General features: G+C 44.5%; 1 protein-coding gene across 2 annotated transcripts in view; it reads right to left on the reverse strand.

Annotated features, from left to right (window-relative positions):
• The window catches only part of EVL (Enah/Vasp-like), a 174,318-nt gene that overhangs the window by 115,804 nt on the left and 42,613 nt on the right, over positions 1-15,901 (reverse strand). The window contains exon 1 of one of the 2 annotated variants that reach the window (XM_009212240.4): positions 12,155-13,105. The exons of the other annotated variant lie outside the window; for it this stretch is intronic. Coding sequence (XP_009210504.1) covers positions 12,155-12,177 — 23 coding nt within the window. The 5' untranslated portion in view covers positions 12,178-13,105. Of the gene's footprint in view, positions 1-12,154; positions 13,106-15,901 lie in introns of those variants that run through there. 2 annotated transcript variants of the gene reach the window in all.

The raw sequence follows: 15,901 nt of genomic DNA on the forward strand, positions 1-15,901 counted from the left end.
GGAGTGAAAACAATTCTTCTTGTCTGTAAACTATTACGAAATGCTCTGAAGAGCCCAGTGACTACTTATTGAGGTATCAAATCCAAGAAAGACCACGAACCAGCATAAGTTCTAGATCAAACATTGTAGTCTGTACAAGCCACACTTCTAACACATCTAGGTTCACTATGCCTTTGGAGGTGCCAGTGGAATTCCAAAGCACGCTATAGCACTTTTCATTTTCCAGTGCTCTTGACTATGAAAGCTCACACACGGCCATTCTTCTCTCTGAACATCTCTGCAAATAAAATATTATTCCTATTTTTCAGGTGGAAAAACTAAGTCCCAGTGAAGTTATGTGACTCACATAAAGTAATGCAGCATCATTAGAACCTAGGGTTTCCAGGTTCCCAAGCCCGTGAACACCAGCAAGGTGTATACATCAGAATCATCAGTGGGACCTTAAACAGTGCACATGTCTGGGTTTCATCTGTACATATCTGGACTTAAGAGGTTTGAGGAGTGGCCTGGGCACCTGTCTTTAGATTGCAATGGGCCCTCTCAGTGAGAAACATTACATAGAATTCCCAAGTTGAAAGTCATTCTTGAAAGCTCTTCAGTAGATTCTCTTGCTGTCCAGGAGAACCACCCCAGAATGTACCCCATCATAGCTACAATTGTTGGAAGGGTGCTCTTCACTGAGTTTTACTTGTAATTCACTCTTCCCTACACAGAAGAGACCTCACACATCACAGTTGTCCACTGCAGTCCTAGCTAGTTCAACAGACGCTTACTGATTACACCAGGCTCCAAGGATAATGAAATATGACACGGAGGAACGTAGAACAATGAATAATGTAATGGGCTGTGGGCTCAGTACAGAAGCACTGCAGACTCAGAGAACCAGGGGTCACTTGGTGATGGGCTCTGGTTCTATTATCACAATTAGCCAGAAAGCACTGTAGTCCCTGTTTGTCAACTGCAAGGAACTTATTAATCTCTCAGACCAGTGAATCTGCATGCAAACCAAGCCAAGATCCAAGCTCTCAGCTGATTAGTCACACCATGTTTGGTTCACTGTGTCATAAACATTTCAGTAGCAAACATGATTATCTTCCAAGGACTGATTTCTGGCATTCAGAGTCTGAACACTCAGGGAGAGGGGAAGACTAGAAGCACCCTAGCTTGAGAATGTGTCAGCCTTTCTCCTGGCTCCCATGCAATTTCTAATCCAGGATAAGGGTCTATAAAATGCTTTGCTGATCACAGTAAATTAAAACAATTAATTTATTGAGTATCTAAATGCTTTATAGAGGTAATCTCGGCTGGGAGAGGTGGCTTATGCCTATAATCCCAACCCTTTGGGAGGCTGAGGTGGGCGTATCACCTGAGGTCGGGAGTTTGAGACCAGCCTGACCAACACAGAGAAACTCCATCTCCACTAAAAAGAAAAAAAAAAAAAATTAGCCGGGTGTAGTGGTGCATGCCTGTAATCCCAGCTACTCGGGAGGCTGAGGTATAGGAGAATTGCTGAACCCAGAAGGCAGAGGCTGCAGTGAGCCAAGATTGCGCCACTGCACTCCAGCCTGGGCAACAAGGCGAAACTCTACCTCAAAAAACAAAACAAAACAAAAAGTAATCTCATTTAATTAGCATAATAACTCTCAAAGATGGGTAATAGTCCCATTTTACATATAAGGAAACCAAGGCACAGACAACTTGAGTAATTGCTCAAGGTGGTAAGAAAAGTCAAGGTGCTAGCAGCATTGCAAAACACCTAGTAGGGTTTCCCATCACTACTACTTATTCCCCAAAGGTGAAAACGTTTATCTCTGCACAGCAGCCAACTTCAGGGCAGAGAAGTCACCACTCACAGGGAAAGGACAAAATGGACTTGGGTTATACCCTGAGAAGAAAGCAAAAACTCTCCTGTCAATCAGCTAAAGCATGGCGAAGAGCACACTGTCCCTCTGCTCCTACACCTCAGCTCCCGCACACCTACTAGCAGCCCTCGTCTTGACTTTCATCCACCCCAATCCTACACCCTCCAAGGCTCACTCCCGCAGATGCCTCCTCCTGAGTCTCTTTTAACTTTCACTATGGCAAAACTGTGTCCACCTCCCGGCCACAGCACGTTATCTGTATCCCTATGGAATCCATCCCAATCTCCTATGTTAGTCTTATCTTTGCTACCTGCTACTGCATGCTTTTGGTCTGTCTGTTCCACCCCTTTTGAGGACAGTGTTCTGAGGCAGGACTAAGGATTACGCATATTTACATTTCTACTGTGGCTTATATTGAGTAGATGTTCCAGAAGTATTTGTTCAATGAATGGTTATCCTAATATCAAAAGGGCCCTCCCACATCCCTACCTCCAAAATGACCCATTGCCTGACTTTTCAGAACCTATATAGTTGAGGATATGTTTGCAACTACCCTAAGTAGCTAGCAAGAGACATACAGACCCAAGTCGGTATTCTGTTCCAGGACTCACTCCTCTGGGGAGTAAGTCCAGTTAAATTCTTCCTCTTTGTTTTCTTTCGTTATTAGCATAAGCGACTACTATTACACTAAGCAAAGAGGAATGGGAGATATCAGAGACTGTTTTAAAACATGGCATTTGAATCTGTTAAACATTAACTGATTAAACTTTCACTGATTACAAAATATAAAATATACAAACAATACAGCAATGTTTTATAATTTATACACTTCTTTCCTATACATTATCCTCAAAATAGTCCTTTTACTATAAGTGAGGTAACTAAGGCCTAGAGAAATAAAGTGACAGTCATAGCTTACATTTCTCTCGTAGGAAACGGAGCCAAATATTGGGACTCCAGATCTACAACACTGCTTCACTTTGAGTAAAACTCAACAACTGCACGCTTATTTAATAATGAAGAACAGATTTTTTTTTTTTTTTTTTTGAGACGGAGTCTTGCTCTGTTGCCAGGCTGGAGTGCAGTGGCGTGAACTTGGCTCACTGCAACCTCCACCTTCTGGGTTCAAGCGATTCTTCTGCGTCAGCCTCCCGAGTAGCTGGGACTACAGGCGCCGGCCACCACGCCTGGCTAATTTTTGTATTTTTAGTAGAGACGGGATTTCACCATGTTGACCAGGATGGTGTTGATCTCTTGACCTCGTGATCCACCCGCCTCGGCCTCCCAAAGTGCTGGGATTACTGGCGTGAGCCACTGCACCCGGCCGATAGATTGATATTTTTAAGTATATCTGCTTTGCCATCTTAACAACTAAATTATCTGTTTCCCAGTGCATAAAGGGCTCAAACAACTCAATACAAAGAAAACAAATATTCTGATTTAAAAATGGGCAAAATATCTGAATAGACATTTATCAAAAGACATACAAATGTCCAAAAGGTATGTGAAAAAATGCTCAATATCACTAATCATCTGGGAAAGGCATATCAAAACCACAATATTATCTCGTACAGTTTTATCAAAAAGACAGCCAATAAGTGACTCTAGCAAGGATATGGAGAAAGGGGGGTCCTTGTACACTGCTGGTGAGAATATAAATTAGTACAGCCACTGTGGACACTCCAAAAGTTTGGAGGTTCCTCAGAAAAAACTAAAAGTAGAACTACCATATGATCCAGCAATCTCACTGTTGAATATATATCCAAAAGAAAGGAAATTGGTATACTGAAGAGACTGATTTTACTCCCAAACTTACTGCAGCATTAGTCACAATGGTCCAGATAGGAATTAAGGCTGGGTGCAGTGGCTCATGCCTATAATCCCAGCACTCTGGGAGGCCAATGTGGGTGGATCACTTGAGGTCAGGAGTTTGAGAGCAGCCTGGCCAACCTGGGGGAACCGTGCCTCTACTAAATATATAAAAATTAGCTGGGCATGGTGGCACATGCCTATAATCCCAGCTACTTGGGTGGCTGAGGCACAAGAATCGCATGAACCCGGGAGGTGGAGGCTGCAGTGATTTGAGATCACACCACTCTACACCAGCCTGGGCAACAGAGCAAGACTCTGTCTTAAAAACAAACAAAAAAAAACATACAACTCAACCTAAGCGTCCAACAACAGATGAATGGATTAATGGATTTTAAAAAGTGGTATAAATATACTACAGAATATTATTCAGCCATAAGAAAAAACGAAATCCTGTCATTTGCAGCAATCTAGATGAAACTGGAGGACATTATGTTAAGTGAAATGAGGCAGGCACAGGAGAGACAAATACTGCATGTTCTCACTAATATATGGGAGCTAAAAAAAATTGAACTCATGGAGACAGAGAGTAGAATGATGGTTATCAGAGGTGGGAGAGGGTAATAAAGAAGGATAATTAGTGGGTACGGAAATACAGTTTGGTAGAAGGAATAAGATTCAGTGTCGGTAGTACAATAGGGCAACAAGAATTAACAATAACTTATTGTATATTTCAAAATAACTAAAAATGTAATTGGAATGTTCCTAACGCAAAGAAATGATAAATGCTTGAGGAGATGGGCATTCCAATTACCCTGATTTGATCATTACACATTGTATACAGTATACTTGTATCAAAATATCACATGTACCCCATAAGTAGGTATACTTATTATCCATAATAATAAAAATTTTTATAAATAAATAATTTGCTTCCCCAAGTAACACTTTGCTTTTGGTTTGTCAGATGGACACCAGGTGAAACTGTCAAGTCAATGAGGTCTTAGCTGTCTTAGCTGCTCCATTCTCTCTCCCTAGTCTCTCTGCCCTCTGCATTCTTCCACCAACCAGTGCTCCCACCATCGTCTATCAAAGACCCACATGGTTGTGGATTCCAACAGGCTCCGGGGATCCAAGACAGAGAGGGATCATAGCTCCCATAGTTGGGGACTGTGACTTACTTAATTCAAAGTATTTTCATTATCAGACATTTAATAATACATCCCAGAGCTGAGAGTATGCTGTCGGCAGTAGTTGGTAGGGATACAAGATGACGACATTCTCTCTGACCTCAAGGAGCTCATGCTTTGGTAGAGGAGAAGATGTGAGAGAAACTAACCATCATACAACCACACAGTAGTAAGCACTACACAGAGATGGGATGGAAGTGCTGCGGGAGCTGGGAAAAGGGTGGGTCATTCTACCCCAGGTGGGCCCTCCGCTCCTTTTCTGTTCCCTACTTTTCCTACATCTATGGAGCATGTGTCAGGCACCACAACAAGCTCTGGGCCCACAGGAAAGACTGAAAGGTTGGGCTGATGGTTAAGAGAGAGGGTCAATTTATAGGATGGTATTTCAGGCACACAGTATCTGGGAAAAAGAGACTGAACTGAAACTGACTGACTCCCTTAACAGCTGGGTGACTTGAAGCAAATTACTTAACCTCTCTGAGCGTCTGTTCTCATTTCTTTCATTCATTTAACAAATATTTATTAGATACCTTCTGTGTGCAAGGCACTAGGGATACAACAGTGGTTTTTGTTTGTTTGTTTGTTTTTCTGAGACACTGGAGTGCAGTGGCATGATCTTGGCTCACTGCAGCCTTGAATTCCTGAGCTCAGATGATCCTCTCACCTCAGCCTCCCAAGTAGCTGGGACCGCAGGCGTGTGTCACCATGCCTGGCTAAGTTTTGTATTTTTTGTAGATATGGGGTTTTGCCATGTTACCCAGGCTGATCTGGGGCTCCTGGGCTCAAACAATCTATCTGCCTCAGACTCCCAAAATGCTGGGATTACAAGCGTGGGCCACTGTGCCCTGCCACAGCTGTCTGTTTTTTTTTTCTTTTTTTTTTTGAGATGGAGCATCGCTCTTGTTGCCCAGGCTGGAGTGCAGTGGCGCGATCTCGGCTCACTGCAACCTCTGCCTCCCGGGTTCAAGTGATTCTCCTGTCTCAGCCTCCTGAGTAGCTGGGATTACAGGCATGCACCACCATGTCCGGCTAATTTTGTATGTGTTTTGTATTTTAGTAGGGGTTTCTTCACGTTGGTCAGGCTGGTCTCGAACTCTTGACCTCAGGTGACCCACCCGCCTCTGCCTCCCAAAGTGCTGGGGTTATAGGCATGAGCCACCACGCCCTGCCAGCTGTGTATTTTTTTTTTTTTTTTTTTTTTAGACGGAGTCTCCCTCTGTCGCCCAGGCTGGAGTGCAGTGGCGCAATCTCCACTCACTGCAAGCTCCGCTGCCTCCCGGGTTAACGTCATTCTCCTGCCTCAGCCCCCCTAGAAGCTGGGACTACAGGCACCCGCCACCACACCCGGCTAATTTTTTTTGTATTTTCAGTAGAGACGGGGTTTCACCGTATTCATCAGGATGGTCTCGATCTCCTGACCTCGTGATCCGCCCGCCTCGGCCTCCCAAAGTGCTGGGATTACAGGCGTGAGCCACCGCGCCCGGCCAAGCTGTGTATTTTTAAAAACCTATCCTTGTGGCACTTAGGTTTCGCTGAGGGAGGCAGACAATAACAAATACAAAATTTAAATCCACAGTATATAGATGGTGATATGTGACCTGGCAAAAAATAAAGCAGAGTAAAAAGAAAGGGAGTGCCCACTGTGGGGAGAGGGATATTAAAAAGTTAAGGGTAACATCTGAGTAAAGGCCTGGAGGAGACCAGGGCATAAGCCACGTGGTCACCTGGGGGGAGAGCAATCCAGGCAGAGACTGTCAGTGCACAGGCCTCAAGGAAGAGGCAGTCTGGTGTGTTCAAGGAACAGCACAAGCTGGTAAGGCTAGAGAGGTGTAGAGGAGACAGGGTGCTGTTAGAGATGGAATCTGATAAGAGGGCCAGGCCGAGCAGGCCTGGTAAGCCATTAAAGGAGCTTGGGCTCTCACTCCCAGTGAAATGGGAAGTTACTCGGGGTGGGGGGTGGGCTGCTTTGAGAACAGGAGTGACATGATTTGACTTCTTATCTTAAAAAGGAAAATAGGTGAAAAATTGAGACTCGAGAACGAGGCAGAAAGCTTGGAGGGCAGTTACAATGCTACTGCAGCAATTCAGATGCTGACATTTGGACCAGGCTGGTGGTAGTAGAGCCAGCAGGAAGTGGTTGGATTTGGTATATATTCTGAGACAGAGCAGGTAGGACTGCTTGATGGATGAGAGATGAGATGTGGAGAGTAGGAGAAAGGGGTCAAGAATGACTAAACAACTAGAAGAAAGGAGTTGCGGAGCTGCCACTGACTGGGTCGTGGAAGACTGAAGAAGGGATAGGAAAGAGCTGGAGAACCGTGTTAGACATGTTTGAGATGCCTAATTAGGCTTCCAGTAGTGACATCAAACAAGCAGATGGATATATGGGCCAGAGTTTAGGACAAGTTCTGATGTGCACTGTGTTTTCATCTCCAGCAAGCCACATGGCTGCCTGGGGGCAGGGCAATCCAGGCAGAGATACAGCCAGTGAAGAGGTCTGGAGGAGGAGCACAAGGCTCACTTGGCTAGAGTGGTATGCAGGAGAAAGTCCATTTCATTATGTGAGTTAAAGTTACCTTGGGCAAAGCAATCAGTAGTGATTAGCACACAGCAGGTATTCAATGATCAACGTTCTTTTCCTTCCCCTTCCCTGCCTGGCCCAGTCTCTACCTCCTGCTCATCTGAGACTTACTTCCTCAGCTCAGATCAATGTACTAAACATCTGTTTCTTCAAGGTACTACAGGAGCCTGGAAAATGAGAGACACCAAGCTGGCTTGGGCTCTTGACACTTGGATGGTTCTTTAGCCTTGCCAACTTCAGGTCTTCCCCAGTACTACTCATTTTGACTCGTTTCAATATTCTAGTGAAAGGGCAAGAAAAATCATAACATTTCCCAAGACTAGATATAAATTTGAATTAATAAAGAAAGCTGGTTAGAGTTTGAACTTCAAATCCTTCCATGATGTTTTTGTTTAAAAATAAAGCAGACTCAAAATAGTAACTTCCATTTTCACGTGACTAACAAATAGCAATTGTGGATTTTAGATCTTGGTACACTACATTCCTCCTGGAAATAGATCGGAATAAGTCAAATATCAGGAGTTCTGAGAAACAAAGGTCTCTGATTTGGGCTCCAGTCTCACTTGACAGATTATGGGGGAAAAAGTTACACTTAAAACTCTTCATTCTGGGGTGGTAAGGAAACGTAGGCAGTGTTCTGGGTCCAGAGGTAGAAGGAAAACTACACGGTATTTCACAAAATGCTCAAGACAGTCTCTGTGGTGTGTAGAAACAGGCAAATGTTTACCTAAAACTTGCAGTTCAGTAAGGAAGGAAATCTAAGACAGCTTTTTAAAAAGGGAAAAGGAGGCCAGGTGCGATGGCTCATGCCTGTAATCCCAGCACTTTGGGAGGCTGAGGCAGGCGGATCACCTGAGGTCAGGAGTTTGAGATCAGCCTGACCAACATGGAGAAACCCTGTCTCTACTAAAAACACAAAACTAGTTGGGCATGGTGGCACATGCCTGTAATATTAGCTACTTGGGAGGCTGGGACAGGAGAAGCACTTGAACCTGAGACAAGAGCGAAACTCCATCTCAAAAAAAAAATATTAGCTGGGCTTCGTGGTGGGCGCTTGTAATTCCAGCTGCTCAGGAGGCTAGGGCAGGAGAACTGCTTGAACCTGGGAGGCAGAGGTTGCAGTGAGCTGAGATCGCGCCGTTGCACTCCAACCCAGGCAACAAAGTGAGACTCTGTCCCCAAAATTAAAAAAAATAAAAAATAAAAAAGGCAAAAGGACAGTGACCTGTGTCTACCCCAAGAGCCAGCTAGAACAGCTTGCCTGGTGGTAGAACAATAGTCTTGCAGGCAATGGCAGGCAAAATTCCTCTAGGCAGCTGTAAAACACTGGACCGACCGCTAAAGCTCCTATTACTCTCTAGGCTTGGGACCCAGGCAGCCGTAAATCATGACAACCATCAGTGCGCTGTGGAGTGAGATCATCTGCAGGGATTCCTTAATGAAACGTGATGACTTCTCTGGCACTCCAGCAATTGGGGTGTGCTGAGGACACCACATTTTTCTCAGGAGGTCAGTTATCAGCTTTTCCACATGATCTCCTAAACTAGCAAACAAAACAGCCCAGGTGGCACCATGACACCGATCTCAGGACTGTGCTGAGCTAGCTACATAGCTTGCTTACTTTTCCTTGTTAAGTTCTGGTTAAAATGCACTGTACCAACTGCTTATTAAAGTCTTACTGTGCATCAAGCAGTTGTAGGCACCAAGGAAACAAAAACAGACAGGATTCTGTCGTTTGCATGAATTCTGCTCCTGAATTCACAGTCCAATAAGTAAATGCGTCTGAGTCAAAATCAGACTTCCTTTTAAAAACAAATATGGCCAGCCAGGTGTGGTGGCTCACGCCTGTAAACCCAACACTTTGGGGGGCCGAGGCAGGTAGATCCCATGAGGTCAGAAGTTCAAGAACAGCCTGGCCAACATGGTGAAACCCCGTCTCTACTAAGAATACAAAAAAATTAGCTGGGCGTGGTAGTGCATGCCTGTAACCACAGCTACTCGGGAGGCTGAGGCAGGGGGATTGCTTGAATCCAGGAGGCAGAGGTTGCAGTGAGCTGAGATTGTGCCACTGCACTCCAGCCCAGGTGACATAGTGAGACTCTGTCTCAAAAAAAAAAAAGACTGTGGCCCTTCTTCGTGCTCTTAGGGCTGGGGATGTGTGGAGGAGCGTGTCCACAAACAAGGCCTAATGGCACGTGTGGATAACCTGATGGAGTTGGCCCCAGGATGTGCTTCCCCCTTTATATTCATGTAGGAAGAACTCCTGCAATTTATACAGTTTATATTGTCCCATTAAATTCTAACAGTGTTATGGGATTTTTTGGTGAGAATCACTCTCCCCATTTCAGTTGACACTAGGAAAGATCAAGAGACTTGCCAAGCCCACCAAGTTAGTTCATAGCAGCATCGAGATTATAAACCAAGTTCTCTGATTCTCATCCCAAAGAAATAGCGAACTTGGTTTATAATCTTACTGCTCTGCAAGACCTCCCCTGGTGACAGATGGTTCACCTACCTGTCCTTGAACTGCTTCTGTCTGCGCTCAATTTTTCTTACCCATACCTCCAGCCTGCCTTTGCCTCAAACTTCCCATCTCCATGAAGGTCAATCTTCTGCTTTTCCTAAGCCAATGGTTGTAAGTCTGGTCTCCAGACCTGCAGCATCAGACTCACCTGTGAACTTGTTAGAAACACAGATTCTTAGGCCTCACTCCAGATCACTCAGTGAGAAATTCTGAGAGTGGGGTACAGCAATCCGAGTTTTCATGAGCTTTCCAGGGATTCTGCTGTATGCTAAAGCTAGAGAACCCCCTAAACTAAGCTAAAAAGCTAGGTACCTCTACAGTCCCTGTGTGGCCCCACCATGATCACCGGGCCCCACAGACACAAACTCCGTGACTAGAGAAGAAAGCCATTTGTCTGGCACCATGCAGCAGTGAAAATATGCAGTCACCTCCACTAAAATTTTTCAGGGCCAGCTTAGGCAAAAGCTTGAAGCAGGAGGCAACAGGCCTCCCCTTTGTGGTCTACCCTTCATAATGATGGCCCCTTTTCCTCAATCAGTGCAACGGCATTTAATTCAACCCCTCCCACCTCATCAGACCCAGCTCTTGACTCTTAGATTAGAAGCCCACCACAATGGGAGTGGATGTGTTGATACATAACCCTCTTCCCTAACCATGAAATGTAATGAAAGGCTCCAAGCTCTGTTCAAGAGGGTAGATAAGGGGTACTTCATCTAAAGTAAATGCTAACAATAAAACGTGAACCATGCAATTGTGCTGCTTTCTACAAATTACAGAACGCTTCCATAACTCTCATAAGGATCACAAAAGCTACTTTTGAAACAGACACTAGAACCCAGGACTCCTGATTCATTCCCCTAGGGGCCTATCTACTGTAACATGCCAGACATTATATAAATTCTTGTTAGTCATCTAACGGGGCTACTATAAAAGTTCTGGTCACTCTGTAAGGGCAGGGGTCCACATCACCAGAGCACACTGCCACATAGAAAGAATTTCTTTGTTGCAAACCCAGGCCATTAGAAATAATGCAGAGACACATGGTTAAACAAAGGATAACTTCCTGAATCCAAAGCATCAAGTTTACTGAAAAGGGCAGGGGACAACCTTTATGGTCTGACTTTTCTTTGTGGAGTTCTAACCATCCTCTTATCTACTCCCTTGACTGGCTAACAAGTCTGTAGTCTTCTCTCAGAAGAATGAAAGGTGGTTATTCTCTTATTGTTTTAATGTCTATTGCAGCAACATTTGGAGGAACAAAAAAGGCCCGCAGAGGTACAACTGAGGTTCCCGCACAATCACTCTTTGCCCATCAATATGGAATTTATGTTGAGTTCTAAAATGCACAAAAATTGCATTTGAAAAATGAGAAGCTTTCAGAGGTCGGAAGTGCGCGCGCACACACACACTCTTCCATATGTTCCAGAAAGGTGGAAGTATGCACAAGAAGAATCTGATGACCCTCCCATTCTGCCTCCTTTATTTTCATTTCCTAGAAACTCTTTCTATTGGAACATCCCTTCCCATATTTATTTATATCCAGGGATAGATTCCTGGAGAAGAGAGAGGGAGTAAGATTCACAAAAGATCTAATTTGGAGCACTAATAATTACAGCAGCTGAAAAGCATACGAAAGCAAAGAGCCCTGTTAACAAAACACTATCAGGGCACTTCCCAGAAAACAGCCCAGCGATGAGATTACTACTAAAAATAATGAAGACAAGAAGAGCCAAAACCAAATCTCAACTATGCAGACAGACTTGCAGAATTTTTCACCTTCACTGCTACAATGAGCATTTTTTAAAAAGAGCAGTAGACTGCATGAGTTGACAAAGGAAGAAAAACAAAAGATAGCAAGAGACTCATTCTGGACACCCAGTTTCTATTCTGTATTCATAACTCTACACCAGCAACAGCAGCTCAAATAAGGCACAAGGTGGGGTCCTGGACAAATTCACACATGATCAGACCAATTATCCACGCTGCACTTCTGCACACAGTAAACACCCCTGACCTGCACCACCTCTGCACCTCCCACCCCCATGACCGGGATAAACCCCACCATACGCTGAAAAGAACCCTGCTTTTTTTGTGAGAACCAGCCAGAGCCTAAGCTGTCATTACACAGCAAAAACCTAGCGAGAACAAAAAGCCAGCAGCAGACTGATGTAGAAAGCCCAGAACATACCTGAATTCTTCAAATGCAAACATGACCTAGTAAAAGCCAATTTCCTTAGATTGTGTGGTAGTCTTTTTGGTATGGAGGACAATCATTTAGTTAGTCAGATGGTGCAAAGTGCAGAAAAAAGAGGCGGGGTTTCCACACCCCCCAATATTCTGAAGTAAAAGGCTTTCTGCAGACAGGGGCCTGCAGCCTCCAGCTCCGCCAGCTGCTGACAAGCAGCAGCTAACAGGGGAGGCAGCTAGAAAACCATGTGATCATTCCAGCAAGTCTGATTAATGCAGTGTATGCTTAGGCTCCAGGCTGGGAACTGGATTAGTCTAGAGAAAGAAGTCGAACCCAGGGCATGCCTGGGATCCTGGGTAAAGCATGTAACACAACCCGCCCCCCACCAGAACTGTGCAGGTTGGGGAGAGAGGAGAGAAGGTTGAAAGGAATGTGATTGCAACCTGTTCCGCTGTGATCTGCCTAATTACCTCACCTTCCTGTGGCTGCTGCTGCTGTAAGATCAGGCATGACCAACATTATACGTGAACGTAAGTACTGAAAAATTCTGCAGAATTCTGTATTTTACCATTCCATTATCAAACATTATTTTAGCACAAATGCATAATCTGTTTCAGAATCACAAAAGTCGCATTTTATGTCCACCACTTTACCATGACCAGCGTGACTTTACATGTCACTCCTTATTACTGATCTAATTTGATTATTCATTTATCGAGTATATAATATGTACCAGGTTCTCACCAATTCCTTGAAGTACAAAAATTGCTATAATCATTTCAGAAGAGAAGAAAAAGGAAACGAGATGCCAGCCCCCAAAAGAGAAATGTTTATCAGGCTGGCAAGATTTGGCAAATGAGCTGAGGCTGTATTCTGAAACTTGCCATGAAGGAAAATCTTCAGCATTCAGGTTGCAACTCTTTGTGAAATAAGCAAGACAGATCTCAAATAAAAACTTGTGAGTCACTCTTGACTTTTTCTCTCTCCCTTGCACCACCGTGTCATCAGTCACTAACTATAATCGACCTGGAAAAGGTGGCCTGAACCTGCCCCTTTCCCCTCACCCAGCCACGCAGCCTGGGTATGCCCTCAGGGTTCCTCACTCAGGCTTTGGCCTTAGGAAAATTGCCCTGGTTGATTTTTAGAGAAGGGGTGGAAGAAGGAAGACCAGTTACTAATTCTGATTTTGATGCCCCTGTTTAACCCTGCATTATAATTCCTCACAGCTCAAGAAATAAAGCTTTTTAAGCTTCATCATGACATACAAAGTCTTATTTCTCCAATTCTTTCTTCCACTAAAACTCTTCACAAACCCTCAAATTCAGTCAGACATTCACAGTTCCCAAAATCTGTCAGGATCTCCTTTCTCGGGCCCATGGACCAGCTGGATAAGGTTCTTCGCTGCTCCCTAATGTGAGCTGCTGCCCATGTGCTGCTCCCTCACTGCTCCCTCTCCAAGGGGCTGAGATTCCCACAGGGCGGTTCACTGCTCTCTCTCCTTGGCTGCCATCTGCATGGCGTCTGACATTCTGTTTGCCTCTCCTGCAAATCTCAGAGTTCCTTGAGGACAGGAATGTGTGAAGTTAATTTCTGTATTCCCAATGCCTGGCACAGCACTTGACAAAAAGGAATTATTCACATAAGATTTGTGGAATGAACCTCTTTTGCCTCAGCTTTTATTAGGGAGAAGAGTGATCCAGTACATGCATTCGCACAAAGGTGCTCTGGGACAAATGTATCACTCTTCATACAGTTATCTCTGTCTCAAAGAGAAGCAAGAGAGTCCAGGTCTTGACTCAAAGAAATGCAGTGACAAAGGCCAAATGAGGTAGACTGATGAGTGAGGGAGGTGTCTGGGGGAATCCTGTGGTCCCTCAAACCACACAGCAATCACCTAAGCTGATCTGAAATGTCTTCTGCAGTATTCCCGACCAGCCTCTGCCTGAGACCTTCTGGTGATGGCAGCTTCTTGGCAGAATCGTAACAGCAAACACAAAATATTCAAGTCAATAAATAACTCAGTTTTAAGTCCCAGATCTGCCACTTACTCTGTGATCATTAACAAGCTACTTAAATTCCCTGGGCCTTGGATTTACCCTATATAAAACCAGAATAATATTGATACTGCCTGTGCCTCTCTCATAGGAGTGCTGCAAGAAGCCAATAAAGTAGGAGTTGGAAAGTTCTCTATCAAATATATTAAGTTATATAAATATCTTCATCAGCTTTATGATCTCACAAGATGATCTCTTACTGGACAGCTCTGATGACTGGGTGGTTCTTCCTCATGAAGAGACTACTACTCCTTGGAAGTATTCTGTCTGCTCAACGGGTGGCTCATTTAATTTTGTGAAGACCTCTAGACTCTGCCTGCTTTCCACCAGTGACTCAAGACTCTCCTTTTGCAGGTATAACCAGCACCTTTCAGGGCAATTCATAAGGTCCTGGTAGAAGGCAGTTGGTAGAAATGGTGAAAAATCAAATCCCAGCACCAAGCTCATTTTACGCCTAATATTAAGAGATTCTCCCAATTTACTAATAAGGAGACGGAGGCCAAAGTGGTTAAGGAACTTGTCCAGGGTCATACAGCTATAAGTGGCAGAGTAATGACATGGACCCTGGCTGAGCTAACTCCAACATGCTCTCCTGGTGTCCTTATACCAATGATCCAACCAGCTCAGGCTGCCTCCAGAAGAGGACTCATTTGATAAACTGTCAGGCAGCCTGTGGCCCTGCAGAGGCGGTGGGACACTAACCCTTTTGGGCTATTTTATGTAGCTGGCCAGGTGAATCCCCAAATTTCATGGCCAAGCAAGAGACCTGCAAGGGCTAAAAAAAAAGTGCCTCAACTGTTCCAGGAAGTGAGAGGTAGACACCTCAGCTGACATGGCATTGGGGTCCAAATGGGAACTGAGTCTGCTTCAAAGGCTAGAAATCCTCAACCACTTGATAACATCAAAGAGTCAGAAACAGAAACATCAGTGAGGGTCCGTGACTCCTGAAAACTCAGCTCCACTCCTGTCCGCAATAGGGCTCAAAAAGGCACTTCTGTGACCACATAATGTGTTTTGTTGTTGTTGTTGTTTTTGTTTTGTTTTTTGAGACAAACAAGCTGGAGTACAGTGGCACAATCTCAGCTCACTGCAACCTCTGCCTCCTAGGTTTAAGTGATTCTTGTGCCTCAGCCTCCTGAGTAGCTAGGATTACAGGTGCGCGCACCACACCCAGCTAATTTTTGTATTTTTAGTAGAGATGGGGTTTCACCGTGTTGGCCAGGATGGTGTTGATCTCCTGACTTTGTGATCCACCCGCCTTGGCCTCCCAAAGGGCTGGGATTAACAGGCGTGAGCCACCGTGCCCGGCGTTTTTTGTTTTTTTGTGTGTTTTTTTTTAAAGGCATTCCAAGCCATTCACCAACAACTCAGGCTCAGATAATGCACATTCCTACTCTGGGACTTAATTTCCCTTTGTACCATGAAAGAATAGCCAGAGGCTAATTTTTTTTATTAATAAATAAGTTTTTGTTTTGTTTTGTTTTGTTTTGTTTTGAGACAGAGTCTTACTCTGTCACCCACACTGGAGTGCAGTGGTACAATCTCAGCTCACTGCAACCTCTGCCTCCCAGATTCATGTGATTCTTGTGCCTCAGCTTCCCCAGTAGCATGCACCACCATGCCTAATTTTTATTTTATTTTATTTTTGGTAGAGACAGGGTTTCGCCATGTTGGCCAGGTTAGTCTCAAACTC

Source organism: Papio anubis, chromosome 7 (assembly GCF_008728515.1).
Source record: "Papio anubis isolate 15944 chromosome 7, Panubis1.0, whole genome shotgun sequence".
Classification (NCBI taxonomy): Eukaryota; Metazoa; Chordata; class Mammalia; order Primates; family Cercopithecidae; genus Papio; species Papio anubis.